Here is a 24965-nt window from a genome sequence, read left to right as displayed (position 1 = left end):
CAGAGCTGGCACAGACTAGGGGCCAGTGGCCTCTGGGCACACCTGGGCACCCCTGAGTTCATGTCTAGTCAAGAATTCCCTGCTTTATAAATGCTGCTGATCCCAAAACGGTGATGGCACCACTGGAACATCCCCAGCATCTCTAACCTCCCTGTCTCTGTTTGCTGCAGATTGCCAGGGAGCACGGTATTAGGTTTTTTGAAACTAGTGCAAAAGCAAATATAAACATTGAGAAGGCATTCCTCACATTAGCAGAAGACATTCTTCGAAAGGTAGGTGCTCACAGCATTCCTTTGGAACAAATATCCTGAAATTCCAGCTCTCCTGTTGTGATGTTCACCTGTGTTATTGCAGTTTGACTTTGCTGTGCTGCAAAGGAGTCCCTGAAGGAGCAGGGCTGAACTTCTGTAGCTTGTTTGATGTTTTGTTGTTGTAGGGGGCCTGCCTACAGGGAGTAACATCCATCAGATCCAGGGAACTGATATTCCTGTTTGTTTGGCCCTTACACTCAGGGTTGTGCCTGTGCTGGAGTTAAATATTTCCACTGGTGTGGAGGGAATTGTCCTTTCCTGCCACTGTGTCTGTCCATGCACTGACAGCTCCTGTGGGGCAGTTGGGAACAGTTCAGGTGTGGAGGGTGGGGCAGGAACAATCTCTGCCCCTCCCAGCTGTGCTCCCAGCCATGGCATGTCCTTGGGGGTGGTTCCATTGCCCCACATCATCTGGTGGTTGGCTCCTCTTCCTCAGAGGTGCAGCGTGCCGTGGAACCATGGAGTCAGTGAGGCTGGAAAAGCTCTCTGAGCTTTACCAAGGCAAATCATCCCCCAGCACTGCCAGAGCCACCACTGATCCATGTCTCCAAGTGCCACATCCACAGGGCTTTTAAATCCCTCCAGGGATGGGACTCCACCACCACTGCCCTGGGCCTTTTCCAATGTTTAACAACACTTTGCAGGAAAAAATTCCTCCTGGTGTCCAAGCTGAGCCTGCCCTGGCCCAGCCTGAGGCCATTTCCCCTTGTCCTGTCCCTGTTCCCTGGCAGCAGAGCCTGACCCCCCTGGCTGTCCCCTCCTGTCAGGGAGTTGTGCAGAGCCACAAGGTCCCCCCTGAGCCTCCTTTTCTCCAGGCTGAGCCCCTTCCCAGCTCCCTCAGCCTCTGCTGGGGCTCCATTCCCTTCCCAGCTCCCTCAGCCTCTCCTGGGGCTCCATTCCCTTCCCAGCTCCATTCCCTGCCCTGGACACGCTCCAGCCCCTCCAGGTCTCTCCTGGCAGGAGGGGCCCAGAGCTGCCCCCAGCACTGGAGGTGCCCCAGCAGTGCCAGCACAGGGGACGGGCACTGCCCTGGCCCTGCTGCCACCCTGGGTTGTCTCCATGGCCTGTGGCAGATCCCTGTGTGCCCAGAGCTGCTGTACCTGTGGCCCTGATCTCTGTCAGGAACGTGAAATCCCTCAGCTTCCTGCAGGTGCCACTGAAGTGTTCCAGGACTGAGCTGGGCTGGATCCCTGCGTGGCTCTGGGGCTGTTTCTGTGGGATGTGCTCCCATGGCCAAGGGCTCAGTGTACACAGAAACCCCTGTGCTGGAACATTCCTGCCTAGGAGCAGCTCATGGGAGCTCTGCAGCTCCAGACACGTGGGCTGGCCAGCCCTGGCCCTTGTTGTTCCTGTCCCTGCACAAATGAACCCCATCCCAAGCCTGGCTCAGCCCTGCTTTCCTCCCTCTCCCATGTGGATAACGTCACCCAGTTGTCACTGCAGTCCTGTCATCTCTTAATCAGTTTTTGACAAGCTTTGTGTGATAAATGGGGTGAAAACCCCTGGCCTTTGGTGAACAGGAGGTCAAGCTGCAAACATACCAACCTTTGGGTCTTAAATCTTCATTTTTGGCCTCTGTCATTATCCTGGGGGTTCTTTTGCAAGGCTGTGGCAGAGGGAGTTAAAAAGGGAATGTGGAGAGTGAAGTGTGGTGAGGGTTTAGCTTCCTTTCCAGACAGCTGGAAGTAGATGTTGGTGTTGGATCAAACCCACTGGAGTGGGGTTTTGGCTTTGGTGTCACCAGGTTCCGTCCTGTGACAAGGAGGAGCTTGTGTGCCCTTCCTTGGCAGCTGCTGTGCCACGAGCAGGGAGCAGAGGCTGGGAACAAGCCCAGTTTATCCATAAAAACTGTGGGTTTTGGAGGTCACTAGTTCCCATCATCTGAGTTCAGCTTGTGGTGTTTGCAGGCTGGGATTTCCTTGCTCCACCAAACCCAGCGTTGGCTCTGCGTGCAGGACCTAAAACAGTTCCACTTGTCTTTGGGGTGGTCCCAGTTCAAACTCTGGGCTTTTTCCCAGTTTCCCATTTATTTAAAACAAACCAAACAACAAAGAAAAAAACCCCTTAAGTTGGTTTTGCACATTTGTGCTGGAGTGGGGGGAGGATTCGCTGCGTTTCCGAGGAGCTCTTTGTGCACAGCTGATCCCACTTCCCTCTGCTGATGCCACCCCCCGGCTCTGGGTGTTTTCCTGGGGGATCTCCAGAGCCACCTAACTGTGTTCACTTGTTTTCCTTGCAGACCCCTGTAAAAGAGCCCAACAGTGAAAATGTAGATATCAGCAGTGGCGGTGGGGTGACGGGCTGGAAGAGCAAGTGCTGCTGAACCTTCTCCTCTCTCACCAATCGCCATCCACCGCCCCTTTTTTCTCGCTGCAAAACAAACCACTCTGCCCGTTTTTTTAACCTCAAACCAATGGTTTTGTTCCTCATCTTAACCAGCTCCTGCCTCCCCTTGGTTTTCCGGCTAGGACAGCTTTTCCTCCTCCAGTTTTCTCGACACATGTATAGGAAATTCATCTCCGTGACTTCATTTCCATGTCCCTGCTCAGCTCACCACTACGTTTGGGTTGTATTATAGTCCCGTCCCTCCTGCCATTAAACCCCAGAGCAATCATACTCAACTCTCTTCTGCGAATTGTATAAGAATAAAGGTTAGAATTAACAATTGATTTTGTACAACAGTGGAATTTTCTGTCATGGATCATGTGCTTGAGTCACCACATTCTCTAGATGCATCAGGCAAGAGCCAGGAAAAACTCATTTTCGCCTTGAGTCCGTGAGTGGGGTTTCTTTGTCCTGTGCCTTATGTGGAAAAAGGAACTTTTATTTTCACTTTCTTTTCTCTCTTCTGGTGGAAGCATGTGCAGGAGACATCCCATCCCCCCGTGCCATTGAGTCCTGACCTCTATAGTGGTTGCTTTCTGTAACGTTGGTGTCATGCATCGAGGACAAAGGGTGGTGCAAAACAAAAGCAAACTCCATGTAACCTGCTGTGTCTCCTCTTGCCAATCCCGCCGTTCCCAACTCTTCCTGCTGCCATTTTTTTTTCTCACTTTGCCGCTCTTTTTTTTTACTTTCTTTTATTTTTTTTTTTTTGCCTGCATGCTGCTTTGATTTGCATTTCTCCATGGTGTGATGTGTTAATGGAAAGGATGGCAACGCGGTGTGTTTGCCAAAAAATTTAATACAAAGCACTGATTTAGCTTCCGAGGTAAAAATGTTGAGATTCCTACTAACCCCCCTAGGCCTGTCCGTCACTAGTGGTTCCCTCCTCCCGCGTAGCCCCGGCCTTTCCCCCCATATGGAAGAGTTATTTGCATGCACTAGTTTCTATGGAGGGTGATGTGGTTGTCTACTTTCTGTGTATGAATATAACATGGATTCCCAAACTGACAGCAGTTCATTAACACGAGCTCCCAGCTTCTGTCCCCGAGGGCTGCGGGGCCGGGCCGAGGCTGAGCGGAACTGGATGGAAAGAGAAGGAAAGGAAAGGAAAGAAACCAGCCAGAGGGCAGTTTAATTTATTACCTCCCTGGAAACTTTCCACTTTCCAGTGTCCGCAGCCGCGCCGGCCGTGCCGGGCCAGCCCCGCCCGGGATCCCGGCGGGCGATCCCCGGCACGGAGCGGCCGTTCCGGCCTCCCTGCCGCTGTCACCCGGCCCTGCTGGCCCTGTCCTGCCACTCCTGCCGCTGTCACCCGGCCCTGCTGGCCCTGTCCTGCCTCAGGAGGGGCCCGGCACCGCCGCTGCCGAGCGCTCTCCCTGCGGGAGCATCTGCCCCACGTGGATCGCCGGCCGCCGATCCCCGGCGCTGAATCCCGGCCCCGGCGGGGAGGAAACGCCGCAGCCGCCCCGAGCCCTGCTCCGTTCCTGGGCCCCGCCTGTGCCTCGCTCCGCCCGCGGCCTTGGCACCGGGACTGGCACGGGACTGGCACGGGACTGGCACGGGACTGGCACCGCTCCGCCCTCGCCGCAGCCGCTAACGCTGAGTGAATTTTAATGAAATGACGGTGTTTTAACACGGAACTCCTGGTCCGGAGCGGCTCCTTCCCGTGTGGGGACTCACCCAGGTGTCTCCCTGTCCCTCTGTATTTGGCATTTTGTCCCCGTGTGTGTTAACCCTTCCCAGGCGAGTGGCTGGTGAGCTGGGGCTCAGCGTTGTACAGAGTCCGGCCACTTTCGGCTAAATCTGCACTTTCTAACGCGATCAAAAAGGGAAAAAAAAAAATGGCGAAATCTACATCAAGGGGTTTTTTTGTATAATCCTTGTTTTAAACGTGAGCTTTTTATTTGCTTGCGGGGGCTCGGCTCCCTGTGTGTGACCCCTTTGTAGACGCTGTGCCCGTCGCAGGCACAGGTGGAGCCCAGGCCACTCGCTGGTGCCACTCGCTGCCGCCGCCGCCCCCTCGTCCCTCCCCGTCAATAAAACTGAGCTGTTTCTCTCGGGTCTATTTCTGTTCCTGTCCAAGCTGCACCCGCGGGCTCAGGCAGGGCAGGGCCGGGAGGAGGGAGCAGCTGAATGCTGAAACAGATAAAAAACCCCTAAAAAAAAATTAATAATAATAATGATCATGTCGGAGGAGTTTGCAGTAACTTGATGTCTGCTGGTATCTCAACTCCCTGCTAGTTCCAGACTAACTGCTTGTGAAAGCTCTGCTTGGAGCCCCAGCCCAGCCCTGTGGAGTAGAGAAGGGCAGCGGGAGGTGTCAGCAGCCCCTCCGTGCCCCCGCCCGCGGAGGGAGCTCAGCGCTGCCCTTTTGTCACCAAAAAAAGTGTTAAACGATGAAATTGGTCCTGCTAAACCAAACCCGAGCTTGGCTCTGTCCCATGGCCGTGTCACACGCCGGGGTCGCTTCGTGCCCTCGGACTCGGACGGTGGAATAAAACAGCATCAAGGTCTTGGATTAATTCCCACGCCGACAATTTTTTACTTAATCTTTTAATATTTTTGCTACTCCACTCTGGCTTTTTATTTAAAACACATTCTTTTGTACCACTTACTGTATCAAATTGTATAAAAGATCACTGTCCCATTCTTGGTCGTACCAAGAGCAAATAAAAGCTTTTATAAACTTGCAGTGGTGACTTCCTGGGCCCCTTGAATTCCCTCTGGTTCCGGTGGGAGTGAGCCCAGCCCTGGAGGAGGGGGGATGAGTCTCCCCAAACTTTCAGGACTGGTTTGGCTGGGGGTGGAGCTGTTCCTGCTGCTTTTCCCAAAGCTGCCCGTGGCGTTTTCCGAGGGCAGGATGGTGGGAAGGGCAGCGGTCCCCCCTATGTGGGACCCCCTTGGGAGGGGGGACAGATCTTGGGGGTGTGAGGTCTCCTCTGGGGTCCTGCTGGAGAGGGCCTTTGGGCGTTTTTTGGGAAGCAGCTGTTCCATCCCATGTCCTGCACCCCGTGTTCTGCACCCCGTGTTCTGCACCCCTGCCTTGGGTGGGAATGGGGGGTGGTTGTTCCAGCTCTCCAAGAGCTCCCACTGCTGTGCCACTGTCCTTCCCCACCCTGTCCCCTCTGCCACCTCTCCAGCCTCCAGAGCTGGGTGATCCCAGCTCTCTGCAGCCTCTGGGGGCCGGGGGTGTCCCCTCCAGCAAAGCCCAGTGAGGGACCATCGTGGTGACAGCAGAGGACATTGCTGCTGCTGCCCTCTCCCTGTCCCACAGTGACCATCGTGGTGACAGCAGAGGACATTTCTGCTGCTGTCCTCTCCCTCTCCCTGTCCCACAGTGACCATCGTGGTGACAGCGGGGGCCCCACTGCTGCTGCCCTCTCCCTGTCCCACAGTGACCATCGTGGTGACAGCAGAGGACATTTCTGCTGCTGCCCTCTCCCTGTCCCACAGTGACCATCGTGGTGACAGCAGAGGACCCACTGCTGCTGCTGCCCTCCCGCTGCCAAGGTGTCCCTGTTCCCAGTGTCCCCAGTGCCGTGGTGTTCCCACTGCCACGGCGTCCCTATTCCCACAGTGTCTCCATGCTGCAGTGTCCCTGCTGCCATGGTGTCCCTGTTCCCACAGTGTCCCCAATGCCGTGGTGTCCCTGTTCCCACAGTGTCCCTGCTGCCATGATGTCCCTATTCCCATAATGTCCCCGTGCCGCGGTGTCCCTGCCACCACAGTGTCCCCGCTGCCATGGTGTCCCTATTCCCATAATGTCCCCATGCCGTGGTGTCCCTGCCACCAGTGTCCCCGTGCCGCGGTGTCCCTGCCACCACAGTGTCCCCCTGCCGCGGTGTCCCTGTTCCCACAGTGTCCCCATGCCGCTGTGTCCCCACTGCCATGATGTCCCTGTTCCCACAGTGTCCCCGTGCCGCGGTGTCCCCGCTGCCATGGTGTCCCCGTTCCCATGGCGCCGGTATCCGGGAGAGGCTGCTGGCAATAAAGCCGGGAGTGTGTCATGGCCGCAGTCCCTGGGAGGGGGCGAGGCCGTGGGGAGCAGCCCAGCGATCCCAAATCCTCCCCATCCCGGGGGGCTCGCGGTGTGGGAGCCCCGCACGGCCACCCGCGGGTGGGAGATTTTGGGGGGGAGCTCCCAAGGAGCCTCGGGGAGGGGGGAGCTGGCAGGGACCTTCCCCACACGGACGGCATCCAGCAGCCCCGGGGGTCCCGCGTGTCCGTGTCGCCCCGGGCAGTGAGCCTTGGGTCGTTCCCATCCTCCTCCTCCTCCTGCTGCTGTGTCCTTCTTCCCGTCCCCATCCCGGCTCTGTTCCAAACGTGCCCTTCCCTGTCTCCTCTCCTTTCCTACAGCTGTCCCCCCTCTTTCCCTGCTCCTTTTTCCATCCCTATAGCTGCTCCATCGTTTTCCCTGTTCCTTCCCTGCTCCTGCTTCACCCTTCTCACTGTTCCACCTCTGCTCCATCCCATCCCTGCTCCGCCCTGTCCAGCAGCCTCCCCTTGTGCTTGGCCAGGGGGACAGTGACGGGGCAGGGGACAGCACACGGTGACACGTTCCCAGGGCCGGGCACTTGCGGCTTCCTCCCCTCCTTCATCCTCCTCAGCCCAGTCTCCAGCGGAGTCGGGATGCAGCCAGCAAAGGACCGGGGAGGGGGGGCTCGGGCTGCAACCCCCCGGGCTGAGTGACCGAGGGGTGCGGGGACCCGCCGGGCCCGGTGTCCCCCGCTCAGGGTGGCCGGGAGTCCCCAGGGTGCGGATTCCCCGCTCGGGGTGACGCTGATGTCGCTGCCGAGGGTCCCCCTTAACTGTGGTGTCCCCGGCCCCCTCTCCCGGTGCCATTTGTGCGGGGGTCCCGGCCGGGACATCGAGGTGTGGGGTGGCATCGGGGTCCCCCCGGTGCCCCACTGGTCCCTTGTGCCCCCCGCAGCTCTCGTTTGGGACCCCCCGGCAGCTCCCAGTAGCGGGACGGGATGGGGAAGGGTCCCCGCGGCGTCCCGAGAGAGCCGGACCCCCAGGGCGAGCCGGGACTGAGCCCCCCGAACCCCGAGGGCGCGGGCGGAGCCGCCCCCACCCTGCAGGGCAGCGCGTCCCCCCCGGGACACCCCCGGAGCAGCCCCGCCGGGGGGTGCCCAGTCCCGAGGGGGTGCCCGGCCCCGGGGGGTGCCCGGCCCCGAGGGGGTGCCCAGCCCCGAGGGGTGCCCAGTCCCGAGGGGATGCCCGGTCCCGAGGGCCCGGCGGCGGCGGCGATGGAGCCCGGCCCGGGGCCGGCCTGAGCCGCGATGCGATGGAGAAGCTCGCGGCGGGGCTGGCCCGGCTCCGCTGGAGCCCCGCGGCGCTGCCCCTCGACGCCATCGTCAGCCAGTGCCGCCTGCCCACCCTCGTCTGCCTCGGGCAGGGTGAGCCCGGCGAGGGGGGGATGAAGTCTGGAGGGACGACAAGGAGGAGGAGGGAGGGAGGTTGGAGTGATGGGGAGGAGGAGGAGGGTGGGAGGAAGGCTGGAGGGACCAGGGGAGGGAGGGAGGATGGAGGGACGGAGAGTGAGGCTGGAGTGATGAGGAGGAGGGAGAAAGGATGGAGTGATGAGGAGGAGGGAGGGGTGGAAGGCGGAGGGATGGGGAGGGAGGGAGGAAGGCTGGAGAGTGAGGACGAGGAGGGAGGGAGGTTGGAGTGATGAGGGAAAGGGAGAGACGAAGGACGAAGGGACCGGGAAGAGGGAGGGAGGAAGTCTGGGGAGAGGAAGAGGAGGGAGGGAGACCGGAGCGATGAGGAGCAGGGAGCGGCGGAGGGTAGAGGGACGGGGAAGTGAGGAAGGCTTGAGAGTGAGGAGGAGGAAGGGAGGAAGGCTCGGAGGAAGGGATGGAGAGTGGAGGGATGAAGAGGAAGACGGGAAAGGTGGAGAGGTGAGAGGAGGAATGGTGACTGGAGAAGTGAGGAGGAGGGAGAGAGGAAGGCTGGAGGGGTGAAGAGTGGGGCTGGGAGAGGCTGAAGGGACCGGGAGAAGGAAGGAGCCTGGAGTGCTGAGGAGGAGGAGGGAGCCAGGGAGGAAGGCTGGGGGCAGGTGAGACCAAGCTGCTGTCCCGGATCCTTCCGGGTGGGGGGGCTGGGGACCCTCAGGGGGGGCTGGGGACCCTCAGAGGGGGCTGGGGACCCTCAGGGCGGGCTGGGGACCCTCAGGGGGGCTGGGGACCCTCAGGGGGTCTCTGGGCTGCTGCCCCGCGGGGATGCGAGGGGGGGAATTGTGGGCTGCTCCCACTCCCCCCTGCCATGGCCCGGCCCTTTCCCCACTGTCACCCTTCCCGGGTGACACTCTGGAGGGGCTGGCACCAGGCTGGCGGGGGCTGGGAGCCACCGTGTCCCCTCCCCACCCTCTCTGGGACACGGCCTGGCCGGGGGGGCCTGGCTGTGACCCCTCCCCAGCTCAGGCTGAGGGGGGAGCAGGGGATGGGGCAGTGTGGGGTGCAGGGACCCCCGGCCTGGCCGTGTCCCCCAGAGACAGGGGGTGCTGGGGGGGTCGGGGTGCTGCGGTTCTGGAGGGTTCCGGGGGGGCCTGCGCCGGCCCCGACTCAATAAACTTCTTGTTTGCGGCGGCTGCAGCTTTTCAGGGGGGACAAAGAAATTGTTTCCTGGGCAACTGGCGGCTCTTGGCAGCGGCACCTGCTCATCCCTCGCTCCGTCCGTCCGTCTGTCCGTCCGGCGGCGCCGGGGGGCGGGGGGGAGGGGGCTGGCGGTGGCAGTGGTGACAGCCCTGTCACCCTGTCCCCCCGCAGGTGAGCGCGTGGAGGGGGTGACAGCCCAGGACGTGCTTCTGGTCCACTCGTGCCGGCAGTGGACGACGGTGACAGCCCACAGCCTGGAGGAGGGACACTACGTCATCGGGCCCAAAATCGACATCCCGCTCCAGTACCCAGGTGGGGGAGGGGCGGGGCTGGGGACGACGGCGACAACGGGAATGGCGTCCCTGGGCCAGCAGAGCCGGGACCTGGCCCCCCTCCCCTTCCCTTCCCCCGCCCGCTGGGGCTGCTCCAGTAAGGTCCAGTTTGGGGCAGGAGATGCTCTGGTTTGGGGGCTGCCCCCACCCCTGGCAGAGCTGCAGAGGGGACTGGCAGGGTTGGGGATGGGATGGGATGGGATGGGATCCATGGGATGGGATGGGATGGGATGGGATCCATGGGATGGGATGGGATGGGATGGGATCCATGGGATGGGATGGGATGGGATGGGATCCATGGGATGAGATCCATGGGATGGGATGGGATCCATGGGATAGGATCCATGGGATGGGATGGGATCCATGGGATAGGATCCATGGGATGGGATGGGATCCATGGGATGAGATCCATGGGATGGGATGGGATGGGATGGGATGGGATCCATGGGATGGGATCGGATCCATGGGATGGGATGCAGACAAGGACAGGGATGAGGTTGGGGTAGGACGGGATAGAGCTGGGAATGGGAGAGGCGAGGATGGGATGGGGAAAAGGGACAGGGATGAGGAAGGGATGGGGACAGGGAGAGTGATGAGGATGGGATGGGCTGGGCTGGGATGAGGATGAGGATGGGGCCGGGTTGGGGCCGGCAGTGCACACGAAGGTGCTGAGCTGCCTCTGCCGGCAGCCGCCAGAGCCTTAATGACCCCTCTAAGTGCTCCGTGGCGGTAATGAGTCCTGCTAATAAATAAATAATGGGAAATGGAGGGGGGGAGGGGTTAATCACCGGTCCCAGCGGGGATGCAGGGGGCTGGGCAGTGTGTTAACAGCCTTGGGGCTCGGCCGTGCCCGGCGCTGCCCCGGGATGTGGGGCTGAGCCGGCTCCAGCCGCGGTGCCCCCGAGCCGAGCGAGGAGCTCTGGTGTCCCAGCTCCGCCGGCAGGACGGGCGGGGAATTAATAAATTAATATTCCCCTCAGGTCCGTGCCCGGCAGCGGATGCCGGTGGCGGCGGCTTCGCTGGGGCTGCAGCTCCCCCGCTCCTGTTGCTGCCCTTCCCGTTCCCGTTCCTGCCTCTCCCCATTCCTGCCTTCCCGTTCCCGTTCCTGCCTTCCCCATTCCCGTTCCTGCCCTTCCCCGTTCCTATTCCTCCTCTCCCCGTTCCCATTCCTGCCCTCCCCGTTCCTGGTTCCCGTTCCTGCCCTCCCCATTCCCATTCCTCCTCTCCCCATTCCCATTCCTGCCTTCCCCGTTCCCGTTCCTGCCTCTCCCCACTCCTGCCCTTCCCCACTCCCATTCCTGCCTTCCCCACTCCCATTCCTGCCCTCCCCGTTCCTGGTTCCCGTTCCTGCCCTCCCCATTCCCATTCCTCCTCTCTCCGCTCCCGTTCCTGCCCTCCCCATTCCCATTCCTCCTCTCCCCATTCCCATTCCTGCCCTCCCTGTTCCCATTCCTCCTCTCCCCATTCCCATTCCTGCCCTCCCTGTCCCCATTCCTCCTCTCCCCGTTCCCGTTCCTGCCTCGCCCCGTTCCCATTCCTCCTTCCCCCATTCCCGTTCCTGCCTTCCTCATTCCCATTCCTGCCCTCCCTGTCCCCATTCCTCCTCTCCCCGTTCCCGTTCCTGCCTCGCCCCGTTCCCATTCCTCCTTCCCCCATTCCCGTTCCTGCCTTCCTCATTCCCATTCCTGCCCTCCCTGTTCCCATTCCTCCTCTCCCCGTTCCCGTTCCTGCCTTGCCCCGTTCCCATTCCTCCTTTCCCCATTCCCGTTCCTGCCTTCCTCATTCCCATTCCTGCCCTCCCCATTCCCGTTCCCATTCCTGCCCTCCCTATTCCTCCTCTCCCCGTTCCCGTTCCTGCCTTGCCCCGTTCCCATTCCTCCTCTCCCCGTTCCTATTCCTGCCCTTCCCCATTCCCATTCCTCCTTTCCCTTGTTCCCGTTCCCGGTTCCCTTCCCAGTGTCTCTCCCACCCGAGCCGTGGGGTCACTGTGCCCTGGCAGAGCTGGGACGGGATTCTGGGGGGCAATGGGCACCCCTGATGATTCGGGCTGCTCTGGGCATGTTCTTGCACTCCCAGGAACGCTTTTGGGGGTCCCTGCAGCTCTGGGGGTGCCGAGTGGCACTGCTGGGACACCCCGTGGACCCCTTGCCTTGTCCCCCCCTCCAGAAACCCCCCAGTGGCTGTTGGGGGAGTGGGGGGCCAGGAGATGCTTTGGGGTCCCCTTGCAGCGCTTGGACTCTGGCAAAGCCCACAGGAGCGTCCCCAAAGACGTGGTGGGGACCGCAGGCTGCCTCAGGGGTGGCTGTCCCCTGTGAAGGGCTGTGCTGGCCCCAGGGGGGGGTGACAGCAGGTCCCTGTGAGGGGTCGGGCCCCTCTCACCTCGGGGGTCCCCTCAGGGAAGTTCAAGCTGCTGGAGCAGGACCGGGACCTCCGCGAGCCCGTGCAGTACTTCAACAGCGTGGAGGAGGTGGCCAGCATCTTCCCAGACCGCATCTTCGTCATGGAGGCCATCACCTTCAGCGTGAAGGTCCTGGGGACAGCAGGGCACGGGGCTGGGCAGAGGGGGACACTGGTGGGACAGCAGTGAGTGCTGGTGGGATGGCAGGGGACACCGAGGGCAGGGGTGGGGCAGGAGGGGAGTGGGGTGAGGTGACAGGGACTTTGGGGGTTGGTGGGACATCAGGAGAGGACGGTGGGACAGCGAAGGTTGGGGGACACCAGGGGTGAGTGGTGGGATATTGGGGGAATTGCTAGGACACCACTGCAGGGTGGGGGGAATAAAGGGGGGAGCGTGGGAAAGCAAGGGACAGGGCTGGGACATCAGGAGAGGACAGTGGGACAGCAGGGAGTGGTGGTGGAGCACCAGAGATGGTGGTGGGATGATGTCAGGGGATGGTGGTGGGACATCAGGAATAATGGTGGGATGATGTCAGGGGATGGTGGTGGAGTGTCAGGGATGGTGGTGGGACACCAGGGGATGGTGGTGGGATGTCAGGGGATGCTGGTGGGCCGTCAGGGGTAGTGTTGGGGTGTCAGGGATGGGGGTAGGCCATCAGGGGATGCTGGGGGGCCATCAGGAGTAGTGTTGGGGTCTCAGGGATGGTGGTGGGACACCAGGGGATGGTGATGGGATGTCAGGGATGGTGGCGGGCCATCAGGGGTAGAGTTGGGGTGTCAGGGGTGCTGGTGGGCCATCAGGAGGAGTGTTGGGGGGTCAGGGATGCTGGGGGGCCATCAGGAGTAGTGTTGGGGTCTCAGGGATGGTGGTGGGACACCAGGGGATGGTGATGGGATGTCAGGGATGGTGGCGGGCCATCAGGGGTAGAGTTGGGGTGTCAGGGGTGCTGGTGGGCCATCAGGAGGAGTGTTGGGGGGTCAGGGATGCTGGGGGGCCATCAGGAGTAGTGTTGGGGTCTCAGGGATGGTGGTGGGACACCAGGGGATGGTGATGGGATGTCAGGGATGGTGGCGGGCCATCAGGGGTAGAGTTGGGGTGTCAGGGGTGCTGGTGGGCCATCAGGAGGAGTGTTGGGGGGTCAGGGATGCTGGGGGGCCATCAGGAGTAGTGTTGGGGTCTCAGGGATGGTGGTGGGACACCAGGGGATGGTGATGGGATGTCAGGGATGGTGGCGGGCCATCAGGGGTAGAGTTGGGGTGTCAGGGGTGCTGGTGGGCCATCAGGAGGAGTGTTGGGGGGTCAGGGATGCTGGGGGGCCATCAGGAGTAGTGTTGGGGTCTCAGGGATGGTGGTGGGACACCAGGGGATGGTGATGGGATGTCAGGGATGGTGGCGGGCCATCAGGGGTAGAGTTGGGGTGTCAGGGGTGCTGGTGGGCCATCAGGAGGAGTGTTGGGGGGTCAGGGATGCTGGGGGGCCATCAGGAGTAGTGTTGGGGTCTCAGGGATGGTGGTGGGACACCAGGGGATGGTGATGGGATGTCAGGGATGGTGGCGGGCCATCAGGGGTAGAGTTGGGGTGTCAGGGGTGCTGGTGGGCCATCAGGGGCAGTGTTGGGGTGTCGGGGCACAGGGCAGGGCAGCGGGTGCCACGTCGGGGCTTGTCGCGGGCAGGTGGTGTCGGGGGAGTTCAGCGAGGACAGCGAGGTTTACAACTTCACGCTGAACGCGGGGGACGAGCTGACGCTGATGGGGCAAGCGGAGATCCTGTGCGCCAAGACGGTGAAGGAGAAGTCGCGCTTCAACACCCTCCTGCGCAAGCTGGGCAAGGCGGCGCCGGCGGCGGGCGCGCGGCAGGCGAAGGGCAAGATGCCGTGCCTGATCTGCATGAACCACCGCACCAACGAGAGCCTGAGCCTGCCCTTCCAGTGCAAGGGCCGCTTCAGCACGCGCAGCCCGCTGGAGCTGCGCCTGCAGGAGGGCGAGCACACCATCCGCAGCATCATCGAGAAGGTGAGGCTGCCCGTCAACGTGGCCGTGCCCAGCCGGCCCGCCCGCAACCCCTACGACCTGCACGCCATCCGCGAGGGCCACTGCTACAAGCTGGTCAGCATCATCTCCAAGACGGTGGTGCTGTGCTGCATCCTGCGCCGGGAGGAGCTGGTGCCTTTCCACTTCTTGCTGCTGACCGACATGCCCCGCTTCCAGCTGCCCGAGGGGCTGCTGGCCGGGGACCCGCAGCTGGAGAAGCTGCTGCGGGACAGCGCCGCGTATTGCCACGACCGCTTCAACCCCGACGAGTACTCGCGGGCCGTGCGAGAGGCCAAGCCGGACTTCTTGGAGGAATGCGCCAGCCCGCGGCGCCTGCGGCTCTGCCTGCCCGCCTGCGGCCGCGAGGAGCTCAGCCAGCCCCTGCGGCGCCTCTCGCTCTGTGCCTGCGGCTCCGGGGGTCCCCGGGAGCCCCCCGCCCGCCGGCAGGGACCGCGGGGCCTCGGCGGGGGCACCCCGCGCCCGCCGCTGCCCGACTTCCCCGACCCCGAGCGGGAGTACATGACGCCCGACTGGGCCGAGCCCGAGTTCAGGACTCAGGAGCCGCTGGAGATTCCCTACGAGGAGCTGTGGAGCAATCCCAGCCCGGAGGGCTGCTGCGAGCTGGGCAGCAGCGGCGTGCGGCCCGACCTCGTCTCCTTCGGGGCTGTCACCCCGCTGGGCTCCCCGCACCGCCCCGGGGACAGGGACGAGCCCCGCGGGGACACCCCGCCCCCCGTGCCACCCAAATCGGAGGCGGTAAGAGCCCGGTCCTGTCCCCAGGGATGGGGAATGGCATCGCCGGGGTGCTGGCAGCCAATCCGTGGCAAGGCCAGCGCCGTGGCAGGGCAGCCCGATCCCCTCCCTGTCCCCTGGCCCTGGGGTCCCTCCTGCTTGGTCACCCAAATATCCAGCCTCGGTTCCCAGGGCTGCCCATCACCGATCCTGGGGACACCCTCGTACCGCGGCACCCCCCGTTCCCCAGGGCTCTCTGCACCGGCGGGTACCTCAAGCTCCCAAAACCGTGGGGTACCCAGATCCTCTGGCCTTCCCTACACAAAATTTCACCCAATATTTTAGTCTCCTCGCACCACGGGGTAGGAGGGCCCCAAGTCTCCCCATGCAGAGCTTTGCGGCCGGGCAGCACCGGCTGTCCCCGAGCCCCCATCACCCCCTCCAGCCTCGGGGATCCCCAGCTCCCGCTGGGGCCCTGACGGCGCTGCCCCGTTGCAGGTGAAGGAGGAGTGCCGGCTGCTGAACGCGCCCCCGGTGCCGCCCCGGGGCAGCCGCCCCCCGGCCCCCTGCAGCCCCCCGGCCCCCCTGCGCTGCCCCAAGCTGGCACCCGTGCCCTCGCCCAGCCCCAGCCTCTCCTACTACTCCTCGGGGCTCCACGACGGGTGAGTGGCTCCGGGGACTCTGGAGAGGGTGTGGGGGGGGGTACCTGGAACCCGGGGATGGGGACACCGCGCCGGGGTGATGGTGACAGTGCCCTCGCCCCGGTAGGTCGGCCCCGCGGAGCGGCAGCGCCTCGCCCTCTCCGGACGCGTACTCGCTGTACTGCTACCCCTGCACCTGGGCCGACTGCAAGGCCTCCGAGCCCCCCGGGCGGCCGCTGCCCCCGGCCCAGCCCGCGCCCAGCTCCTGGTCCGACCCCTGGGCGTTCCCCGAGCCGGGCGCCGGGGCGGGCAGCGGCTGCTCCACGCCTCTGCTGGGGGCCGAGCCCCCCCTCAAACCCTTCCGCAGCTGCCCCCGCCTCAAGCCCCCGAACCCCCAAAAGCGCTTCGCCCCCTTCGGCGCTCTCAACCCCTTCGCCGGCCCGGCGGAGTGGCCGGAGAGCCCCGAGTGGTCCAAAGCGCCTTCGGCCCCGGCCGCTCCCTCCTCCTCCTCCTCGCCGGAGCCCTTCGCCCCCGCCGAGGAGCCGGCGGCACCCCCTCGCCCCCCCAAGGGCTTGGACGGGGACGGCATCGTCATCCGGGGGGCGGCCCCGCTGTCCCCTGCCGTGCTGCGCGGGGCCGAGGGCGTCACCCGCGTGTACCTGGCGCAGGGGGTGATCGAGGTGCCGCCGGTGGCGCGGGGCGACGGGGCAGCACCCCCGGGCGCCCCCCGGCCCGGCGGGGACAGCCCGGCCTGGCTGCCCCCCGCCGACCTGTCGGCGCTGTCGCTGGAGGAGGTGTCCAAGTGCCTGCGCTTCATCGGCCTCTCCGAGGACGTGGTGAGCTTCTTCGCCCGCGAGAGGATCGACGGCAGCATCTTCGTGCAGCTCAGCGAGGAGATCCTGGCCGATGATTTCCGCCTCACCAAGCTCCAGGTGAAGAAGATCATGCAGTTCATCAAGGGCTGGCGCCCCAAGATCTAGCGCCAGGCCGGGGGCCCCCTGCACTGGGGGGGTCCCCAAGTCACCTGGAGCTCTGGGTGGCACCGCTCCCGTCCCTCTCTGATGCTGCAGGTTCTCCTCTCCCACTGCCCAGCCCTCCCCCCTTTCCCCTTTTAACACTGGACAGTAATTTTGGCCCCAACGGGCTGGAAAACACTGGATTTTGCGTCGACTGGTTTAACTTAATCCTTGTGGATTAGCATAATAAATGTACGGGAGAGTAATGAGCCCCCAGAGAAGGCCCTTGCTTGGGGAGGAGGGGAAGGGGGGAGGATGGATGCTCTGAGGGGTCTTTCCCCACCTTGCAGACCCTTCCCATGTCTTGGGAAGGGATTACCAGCCCCATGCCTCCCCCAGCACTCAGCAGAGGCAGATGAGATGATGTCTTGGCCCAGTTCTGGTCTGGGAGCTTTGAAAGACAGGGAGAGGTGACATGAAGAGCAGCAGGGCTCAGCCATGGCCCAAGGCCTGCCAGGGAGCAGGAAAATGGCTGGAAGCTGGAAAGGAAGCCAGGGAAGGGGGGGGCCAGGCCAGTGACAGGTGCCCAGAGATTTAAAGCCTTTTAGTTTAACTTGATCTCTCCCCACGGGGGGGCCCTCTGGCCTTTGGCTGCTCGATCTGCAATTACAGGCAGGTCCATCTGCCAGGATCACCCCGTGGCAGAGAGCTGGAGGCTCCTCACAGTCCCTGAGTGGCAGGGGCTCCTCACAGCCCATGAGGAATGGCAGAGGTGACACTGCTTTGTCCTGCACTGCTGCCATCCTGCCCCTCCACGGACAGGACCCCAGGGCACTGCCTGGACCACTCAATCCCCACTCAAGCTGTTCCCTCAGGGGGATGGGAGGAGAAGCAGGAGTCCAAACCCAGGAGATGGGGCTTTATTTTGGTGGATGTTGATGGAAAGACAAGGCCTTTCCAGCCACAAGCTGGATGCTACTGGCCAGACTGGGAGCTCTGGAGGCCACGGCATGAAGGCAAAGGCAGCAGAGGAATTCCCTCCCCCAGCACGGAGCCCCCAGGCCCAGGCTGGCATGGGACGGACGTTCCCAACACACAGTGGCTGGTAAGGCACTTGAAATGACTACAAGCCATGAGGCAACCTCCTGCCCCACTCCTTCCTTCCTTTCTTCTTTCTTTCCTTCCTTTCTTCCCTTCCTCCCCGGGGAGCTTTGGAGATTAACCTATGGAGAATGGGGTGTTGTGGGGAGCCAGGGCCTGGCTGGAGGAGCTGTCGGGGTGTCACCAGGCCACCTCAGGGGTGGAATTTCTTGCTGGGGCTGTTGGCGTGGTCCAGCAGGAGCTGGCACGGTGTGAACTGGCTGCCGTACACGGCCTCGTACTTGCGCAGTTTGTCCACGAGCTGCCGGGCGCCGTAGGAGTCCGCGAACCTGAAGGGACCTGCGGGGACAGGGACACAGCTGTGACAGGGACACGGCTGTGACAGGGACACGGTGGGGACAGGGACACGGTGGGGACAGGGACACGGCTGTGACAGGGACACGGTGGGGACAGGGACACGGCTGTGACAGGGAAACGGCAGGGATGGAGACATGGTGGTGATGGGGACAGGGACACGGCTGTGACAGGGACACGGTGGGGACAGGGACACGGCTGTGACAGGGACACGGTGGGGACAGGGACACGGCTATGACAGGGAAACGGCAGTGATGGAGACACGGTGATGATGGGGACAGGGACACGGCTGTGACAGGGACACGGTGAGGACAGGGACACGGCTGTGACAGGGAAACGGCAGGGATGGAGACAAGGTGGGGATGGGGACAGGGACACGGCTGTGACAGGGACACGGTGGGGACAGGGACACGGCTGTGACAGGGACACGGTGGGGATAGGGACACGGCTGTGACAGGGACACGGTGAGGACAGGGACACGGCTGTGACAGGGAAACGGCAGGGACGGAGACACGGTGGTGATGGGGACAGGGACACAGCTGTCACAGGGACATGATGGGGATGGGGAAAGGGACATGGCTGTGACAGGGACACGGCAAGGACAGGGACATGGCTGTGACAGGGACACAGCAAGGACAGGGACATGGCAGGGACGGGGACACAGCTGGGACATGGCAGGGAAAGGGACACATCTGGGACAGGGACACACTGCTGTGACACGGACACGGCAGGGTCAGGAACACAGCTGTGACAGGGACATGATGGGGATGGGGAAAGGGACATGGCTGTGACAGGGACACGGCAAGGACAGGGACACGGCTGTGACAGGGACACAGCTGGGACACATGGCTGTGACACAGACATGGTGGGGACAGGAACACAGCTGTGACAGGGACACAGCAGGGACAGGGACACGGTGGGGAAAGGGGGACAGCTGTGACAGGGACAAGGTGGGGACAGGGACACGGCAGGGACAGGGACACAGCTGGGACATAGCAGTGACAGGGACACAGAGGGGACAGGGACACAGTTGGGACATGGCAGTGACAGGGACACAGAGGGGACAGGGACACAGCTGTGACAGGGAAGCACCAAGGTGCCTGGAAGGGTCCCAGCATCCAGAAGCAACGGCTTTGTCCCATTCATCCTTCTCCACAGGAGACCCCCCCAGTCCCTCATCAGGGACTCTGCTCCCTGCTCACCTGAGCTGGGGAGGGCTGGGGACAAGCTGGGACACTGATAATCACAGAGTCATGGATGGTTTGGGTGGGAAGGGACCTCAAAGCCCATCCATTCCCACCCTGCCAAGTCTCACTACCTCCCACTGTCCCAGGGTGCTTCCAGCTCGTGTCCAGCCTGGCCTTGGGTGCTTCCAGGGATCCAGGGGCAGCCCCAGCTGCTTTGGGCACCCTGTGCCAGGGCCTGCTCACCCTGCCAGGGAAGAATTCCTAATTCCCAATATCCTGTCCAAACATGGGAAGCCATTCCCCATTGTCCTGCCCCTCCAGGCCTTTGTAAGAAGCTGCTCCCTCAGTCTGAACATGGCTCAAGGAGAGAAAGCACCAGGCACATGGCAGAAGCACCAACTTAGATCCAAGAGCCCTTGGTGAACTCCAGCAGCAGAGGGAAGAGACAGCATCAGAATCAAGGAATTATTTAGGGGGCAAAAGCCCTTTGAGACTATTGAGTCCAAACATCCCTCAGCAGTGCCAAGACTACAACTAACCCACGGGCTTTTGAATCCCTCCAGGCATGTGGTGTCCAGCCCTGCTCTGCACAGCTGTGCCACTGCTGGACAGCCTGGAATTATTCCCAATATCCAACCTACACCTTCCCTGATGCAGCCTGAGGCCATTTCCTCAGGCTGCAGCTCAAACCTGGCCTTGCCACGTGGCTGCAGCCCACGAGGAGCTTTGGAGCCCGAAGCTCAGCCCAGAGCACTCACCTCCCAGGCAGGGGGGGAAGCCCAGGCCGAACACAGCCCCGATGTCCCCCTCCACGGGGTTGCTGAGGATGCCCTCCTGCAGGCACATGGCTGCCTCGTTGACAAACCGCGTCACCAGGCGCATCTGGATGTCCTCGTCGGAGCAGCTGTGGGACACAGGCTGTGAGGGCTGGGCAGGGACAGCACACAGGTGGGACACGGAGCCAGGACAGGGGTGGGAATGTCCCAGACCATGTGAGGATCAGAGCTTAGCTCTGTGAGTGTCCTGAAGCAGGCACTAAGAACCAGGCTGAGATTGGAAGGGACCACTGGGGCTCCTCTAGTCCACCCTCTGTGCCCAAGCAGGTTTCCTGGAGTGTGGCATGCAGGATTGTGTCCAGGTGGATTTGGAATAAAAGCAAAGGCTTGATCAGCTTCTGTGTTCAGCAATGCCATGGAATGACAGAATGGTTTGGGATGGAAGGGACCTTAAAGCCATCCAGTGCCACCCCTGCCATGGACAGGGACACCTCCCACTGTCCCAGGTTGCTCCAAGCCCCAGGGATCTTCCAGGGGATCCAGGGGCAGCCCCAGCTGCTCTGGGCACCCTGTGCCAGGGGCCTGCCCACACTGCCAAGGAACAATTCCTCATTCCCAATCTCCTATCCAGCCCTGCCCTCTGGCAGTGGGAGCCATTCCCTGGCTCCTGTCCCCAGTCCCTCTGCAGCTCTCCTGGAGCCCCTTCAGGCCCTGCCAGGGGCTCTGAGCTCTCCCTGGATCCTTCTCCTCTCCAGGTGAGCCCCTCCAGCTCTCCCAGCCTGGCTCCAGAGCAGAGGGGCTCCAGCCCTGGAGCACCATGTCCCTCAATGCCACCTGATGCACCTCGTGCTGCTGCTGAGAGCACAAGGGCAGGGCAGGAGCCAGCCCCAGCCTTCCCTCACACACAGGTACTCACACGTCAGGATTCGCTGGCACCCTGAACTTCTCCAAGATCTCATCCATGCCAGAATTCACACTCCTGTTCTTCACTCCCTCCTGGTACACATAGAAGCCTTTCCCTGCCTTGCGACCTGCAGGGATCACAGCAGACAAGTCAGCTCCTGCACGTGTCCTGTTTCCTCCTGACACCTTGGATCCTGTTTTGTGCCTGCTGTTCCTGCTCCCAGCACTCTGCACCTCAGAGCACAGATCAGCTGCCTCAGCATGGGCACAGGGAAAGGACCCAGCTCCCCCTTGGCAAGATGCTGCCACTGTGCCAGGCCCTTTCTCTGGGTCCAGAGGCCCAACAGCACCACTACTTCTATGGGAGGGATTCCTGCCCCATTCCCAGCGCTGTGCCCCCTGCTGTTGCCTCCCCACCGGAGCAGAGGGGACACTCTTTAGCTGAGAACACCTCAGCAGCTCACCTAAGAAGCCTTTCTGCACCATGAGCTTGAAGAGGTCGATGCTGCCCCCTCCGAAGCGCTGGCCAAAGGCCTTGCCCAGGTCCTCGGCCACGTGCGTGGCCACATCCACGCCCACCTCGTCAATCAGCGTGGCCGCTCCCACCGGGAAGCCGAAGGCAGTGGAGATGGCATCCACCTTCTTTGGGTCAATACCCTCCTGTGGGATAGGAGGGGAAGCCATGGGATCTCAGGATGAGGTGAGGCAGAGAGCCCAGCCCCATCAACTGACTGCAAACAGGAGCCGAGAGCAGGCTGGGGACAGCCACAAAACACGGGGTTGGTGACCCACATCCTCTCCTGTCCACAGCCAGGTTGACCCCACCCCAGCCCTGGTCAAAGCAGAAGCAATTTCCATGACTATTTGGGGGATGCTCACCTGGAGAACTCGGACCACCTCGGACAGCATCGGCCCCAGGCACCTGGTGGTGTAGAATCCAGGTCCATCCTGGGAAAAGGAGAGCAGCAGGGAGGCAGGTGAGTTCTTGGTAGCACCAGAACTGTGGTTCACAGCCCAGGCTGCACTTCAGCCACCCCAAAACCCATCTCCTACACTATGGTGCTGACTGCTAGAATAGGTTTGGGGTTCTTTTTCCCCTGTAGGGCTCAGCAGTGTTTGCAGGCTTCCATGAACCTACTCCCTGGAAGTTCCCATCCCAGTGTTTTTATTTGAACTAGTTGCCTGCAGGTCCAGCCCAACAGGCTGGTGAGGAAAAGGGTGCTCAGCACAAGGGAAACCAACACAAGCCAGTTCTCCCACCTCTCCTGCTCTCCACAAAGCCAGGAAGCAAGAGATGAGCTGCAAACTGCCCTTCAGGGAGGCAGCTGAGGTGGGGATGAGGCTCAGGGGAGCAGCACCGTGTCCCCACTGGTGTTTGGAGATGCCCAGAGCACTTTGTGACAAACCAGTTTTCCCAGCACTACAAGAGAGACATGCTCAGCATTCTGGCAACCTCAGGAATCAGGAAAAAGACAGGGACACCTTCCTGTGCCCCAGGTTGCTCCAAGCCTTGTCCAATCTGGCCTTGGACAATTCCAGGAGCGGGACAGCCCCAGCTCCTCTGAGCAACCTGTGCCAGGGCCTCCCCACCCTCACAGGGAAGAATTTCTCCCTAATATCCAATCTAAATCCACTTTTCCATGTATTCCTGCCCCTCTCCCCTAAGATTTAAGCCAGGCAGAGGAGGGTTGCTGCTCACTGACCCTCTGTCCTTGCAGCCTGCCAGGGAGCTGAGGTGGTGACAGTCCTGTGCAGACTGCTCTGTCTGGGATGCCCTGGAAGCTGTGTGGGGCAGCAGTGCCAGCTCCTCGTGCTGGCCCTGCACGTGTGCCTGGTGGCTTTCCATGGCTGCTCTGAGGGACATGTGAGGATCACCTGGGCACTTGCCCCTTTCTGACTTCCCTTTTCACTTCTCAGAGGAATAGCCAATGTGTCCACACATATGTTTCACCCTCCCCTCAGTGCAGAAACACTTTTTGCTCTGAGGGACATGTGAGGATCACCTGGGCACTTGCCCCTTTCTGACTTCCCTTTTCACTTCTCAGAGGAATAGCCAATGTGTCCACACACGTTTCACCCTCCCCTCAGTGCAGAAACCCTTTCATTTATTACCCAGCAGTGTGCAGTGTCCCCTCACCTTCACCACAATGACCACTTTGCCCTGTTTGAGGCCAACAGCAACAGCAGAAGCAGCTGTGTCCTGGGAGGTTTTGTCTGTGGTGATGATTTCCAGCAGCTGCATCTTGTCAACAGGAGAGAAGTAGTGCATCCCAATCACCTGGAAGACAGAAGAGCTGGGTTCAGAGGGATTCTGGCTCCCAGAGCAATCAGCTGGGCAAGCTGAGTGCAGAGGGAAGGCCCTGAGCACACTCTCATCCCTCTATGACATGAGTGCTCTCCAATTCTCTTCTCTCCTTGGTTTTCCCAAGGACACAGCACATGCCCAGGAGCTCCTGCCTTTGAGGATGAAGGTACAATTTTTACAGGACCACTTCAGCCAAATCTGCCTGGGATTCCCTGAGCTCAAGCCCAGGGAAATGAGGGGCATGGTGGGGCACCTGAGCTCAGGGCAGCCCCACCCAGCTGCTGTGTCTGCTGGGCTCAGACTGGAGCAGCACTCAGGGAGTCCCTGCGTGCTGCCTGTGAATGTCTTTGGTGAGGAAGTGATTTTAAGCACGAGAAGGCTTCTATCCAGGAACTCATTAGAGAGGGAAGTGCAGCCTTCCCCTGAGAACAGCATTTAAGTGCAGATTATCTCTGTGCTTCACTGTGTGAATGTGACCATGCCATCAGCGTGTCACCTTCATGCCTCCTGGCAGCCACACTTGGCACCAAGCCCTGCGTAAGTCAGAGGCACCTTGCTGAGTTGCAGGCTGCAAAACTAATTAAAGAAAATGTGCTAATTAGTTAACTGACTTCCTATGAGTTTCCCCCTAAGAGCCATTGTACAGGCAATTTAAACAGCAAGAGGATGTTATTTGCAAGGATGAACAAATGAGGCTCAGTTGGCAATTTGGACGCAACAGAGGTCCCACAGCAAATGAGGAAGAGGCTCAGCAGGGTGACAGGAGCCTCCAGCAGGTCACCTCACACTCACAGGCACCACAGGTACCCTGGCAGGGCAGTCCCCTGCTGCCTCAGGGATGTAGGAACCAGTGCTCCTGCTCGGATGGACTGAGGCTGCAAAAGCCCTGCAAGATCATCCAGCCCATCCCTACCTTGTCACCAGCCCAGAGCACTCAGTGCCACATCCAGGAATTCCCTGGACACCTGCAGGGATGGGGACTCCAAACCTCCCTGGGCAGCCCCTTCCAATGCCTGACTACTTTTTTCAGGAAGAAATTCCTCCTGATAACCAAAAGGAACCTGTCCTGGAACAGCTTGAGGCCATTTCTTCTCATCCTGTTCCTTGGGAGAAGAGCCCCACTTGGCTCCAACCTTCTGCAGTTTCTCTGTCCCCAACACTTTTTGATGTGTGCTGCCCCATGAACATCACCCCTGGGGTTAATCCACCTTCCCCACCTTCCCACCTGCCCCCAGATCACGAGTGAATCCACCTTCCCCTCCTTCCCACCTGCCCCCAGATCATGAGCTCTTTGCTCAAAGCTGGCACTGGGAGCAGAGGATGAGCTGTGCCATGTCCTGAGCAGGGAGCAGAAGGTCTCTGAAGGAAAGCCACCTCACCATGGACAGCTCTGTGCAGGGCACGTGGCCTTGGGGACTCACCTTCTCAGGCCTCTTGCTGGCAGCAGCGATCTGGCTGATGGGGAGGGCAGAGGTGTTACTGGCAAAGATACAGTGAGCAGGGATCACCTGGAGGGGACAAGGGATAGTGAGCAGGGATCACATGGAGGGGACAAGGGACAGTGAGCAGGGATCACCTGGGAGGGGACAGGGGAAAGTGAGGAGGGATCACATGGAAGGGACAAGGGACATGAGATAGTGAGCAGGGATCACCTGGAGGGGACAAGGGACAGTGAGCAGGCATCACCTGGAGGGGACAAGGGACAGTGAGCAGGGATCACCTGGGAGAGGACAAGGGACAGTGAGGAGGGATCACATGGAAGGGACAAGGGACATGAGATAGTGAGCAGGGATCACCTGGAGGGGACAAGGGACAGTGAGCAGGGATCACCTGGAGAGGACAAGGGACAGTGAGCAGGGATCACCTGGGAGAGGACAAGGGACAGCGAGGAGGGATCACATGGAAGGGACAAGGGACATGAGATAGTGAGCAGGGATCACCTGGAGGGGACAAGG

At 61.4% G+C, this 24965-nt stretch overlaps 3 protein-coding genes across 3 annotated transcripts in view; 2 read left to right on the top strand and 1 right to left on the bottom strand.

Annotated features, from left to right (window-relative positions):
- RAB10 (RAB10, member RAS oncogene family) overlaps window positions 1-5388 on the top strand; it is a 48107-nt gene extending 42719 nt beyond the window's left edge. Inside the window, exons 5-6 of the mRNA XM_041405607.1 lie at window positions 171-272; window positions 2551-5388. Coding sequence (XP_041261541.1) covers window positions 171-272; window positions 2551-2634 — 186 coding nt within the window. The 3' untranslated portion in view covers window positions 2635-5388. The remainder of the gene's footprint in view (window positions 1-170; window positions 273-2550) is intronic.
- A 2595-nt stretch (window positions 5389-7983) lies between these two features.
- Window positions 7984-16522, top strand: GAREM2 (GRB2 associated regulator of MAPK1 subtype 2). The gene is made up of 6 exons (XM_041405605.1): window positions 7984-8095; window positions 9467-9607; window positions 12024-12154; window positions 13699-14811; window positions 15286-15449; window positions 15556-16522. Exons 1-6 carry the CDS (start codon window positions 7984-7986, stop codon window positions 16406-16408), a joined length of 2514 nt encoding a protein of 837 aa, XP_041261539.1. The 3' UTR covers window positions 16409-16522.
- Window positions 16523-17288: 766 nt separating this feature from the next.
- The window catches only part of HADHA (hydroxyacyl-CoA dehydrogenase trifunctional multienzyme complex subunit alpha), a 30425-nt gene continuing 22748 nt past the window's right edge, over window positions 17289-24965 (bottom strand). Inside the window, exons 14-20 of the mRNA XM_041405609.1 lie at window positions 24432-24518; window positions 22843-22983; window positions 21585-21653; window positions 21170-21365; window positions 20719-20833; window positions 19785-19930; window positions 17289-17824 (exon numbers count right to left, since the gene is read on the bottom strand). Of these exons, the coding sequence (XP_041261543.1) occupies window positions 17679-17824; window positions 19785-19930; window positions 20719-20833; window positions 21170-21365; window positions 21585-21653; window positions 22843-22983; window positions 24432-24518 (900 nt within the window). The 3' untranslated portion in view covers window positions 17289-17678. The remainder of the gene's footprint in view (window positions 17825-19784; window positions 19931-20718; window positions 20834-21169; window positions 21366-21584; window positions 21654-22842; window positions 22984-24431; window positions 24519-24965) is intronic.

The sequence above is a fragment of the Onychostruthus taczanowskii genome, unplaced genomic scaffold (assembly GCF_017590055.1).
Source record: "Onychostruthus taczanowskii isolate IOZ18803 unplaced genomic scaffold, ASM1759005v1 scaffold238, whole genome shotgun sequence".
NCBI classification, from domain to species: domain Eukaryota; kingdom Metazoa; phylum Chordata; class Aves; order Passeriformes; family Passeridae; genus Onychostruthus; species Onychostruthus taczanowskii.
Note: the sequence above shows the minus strand (reverse complement) of the source record. Positions and strands in the feature narration are given on the sequence as shown.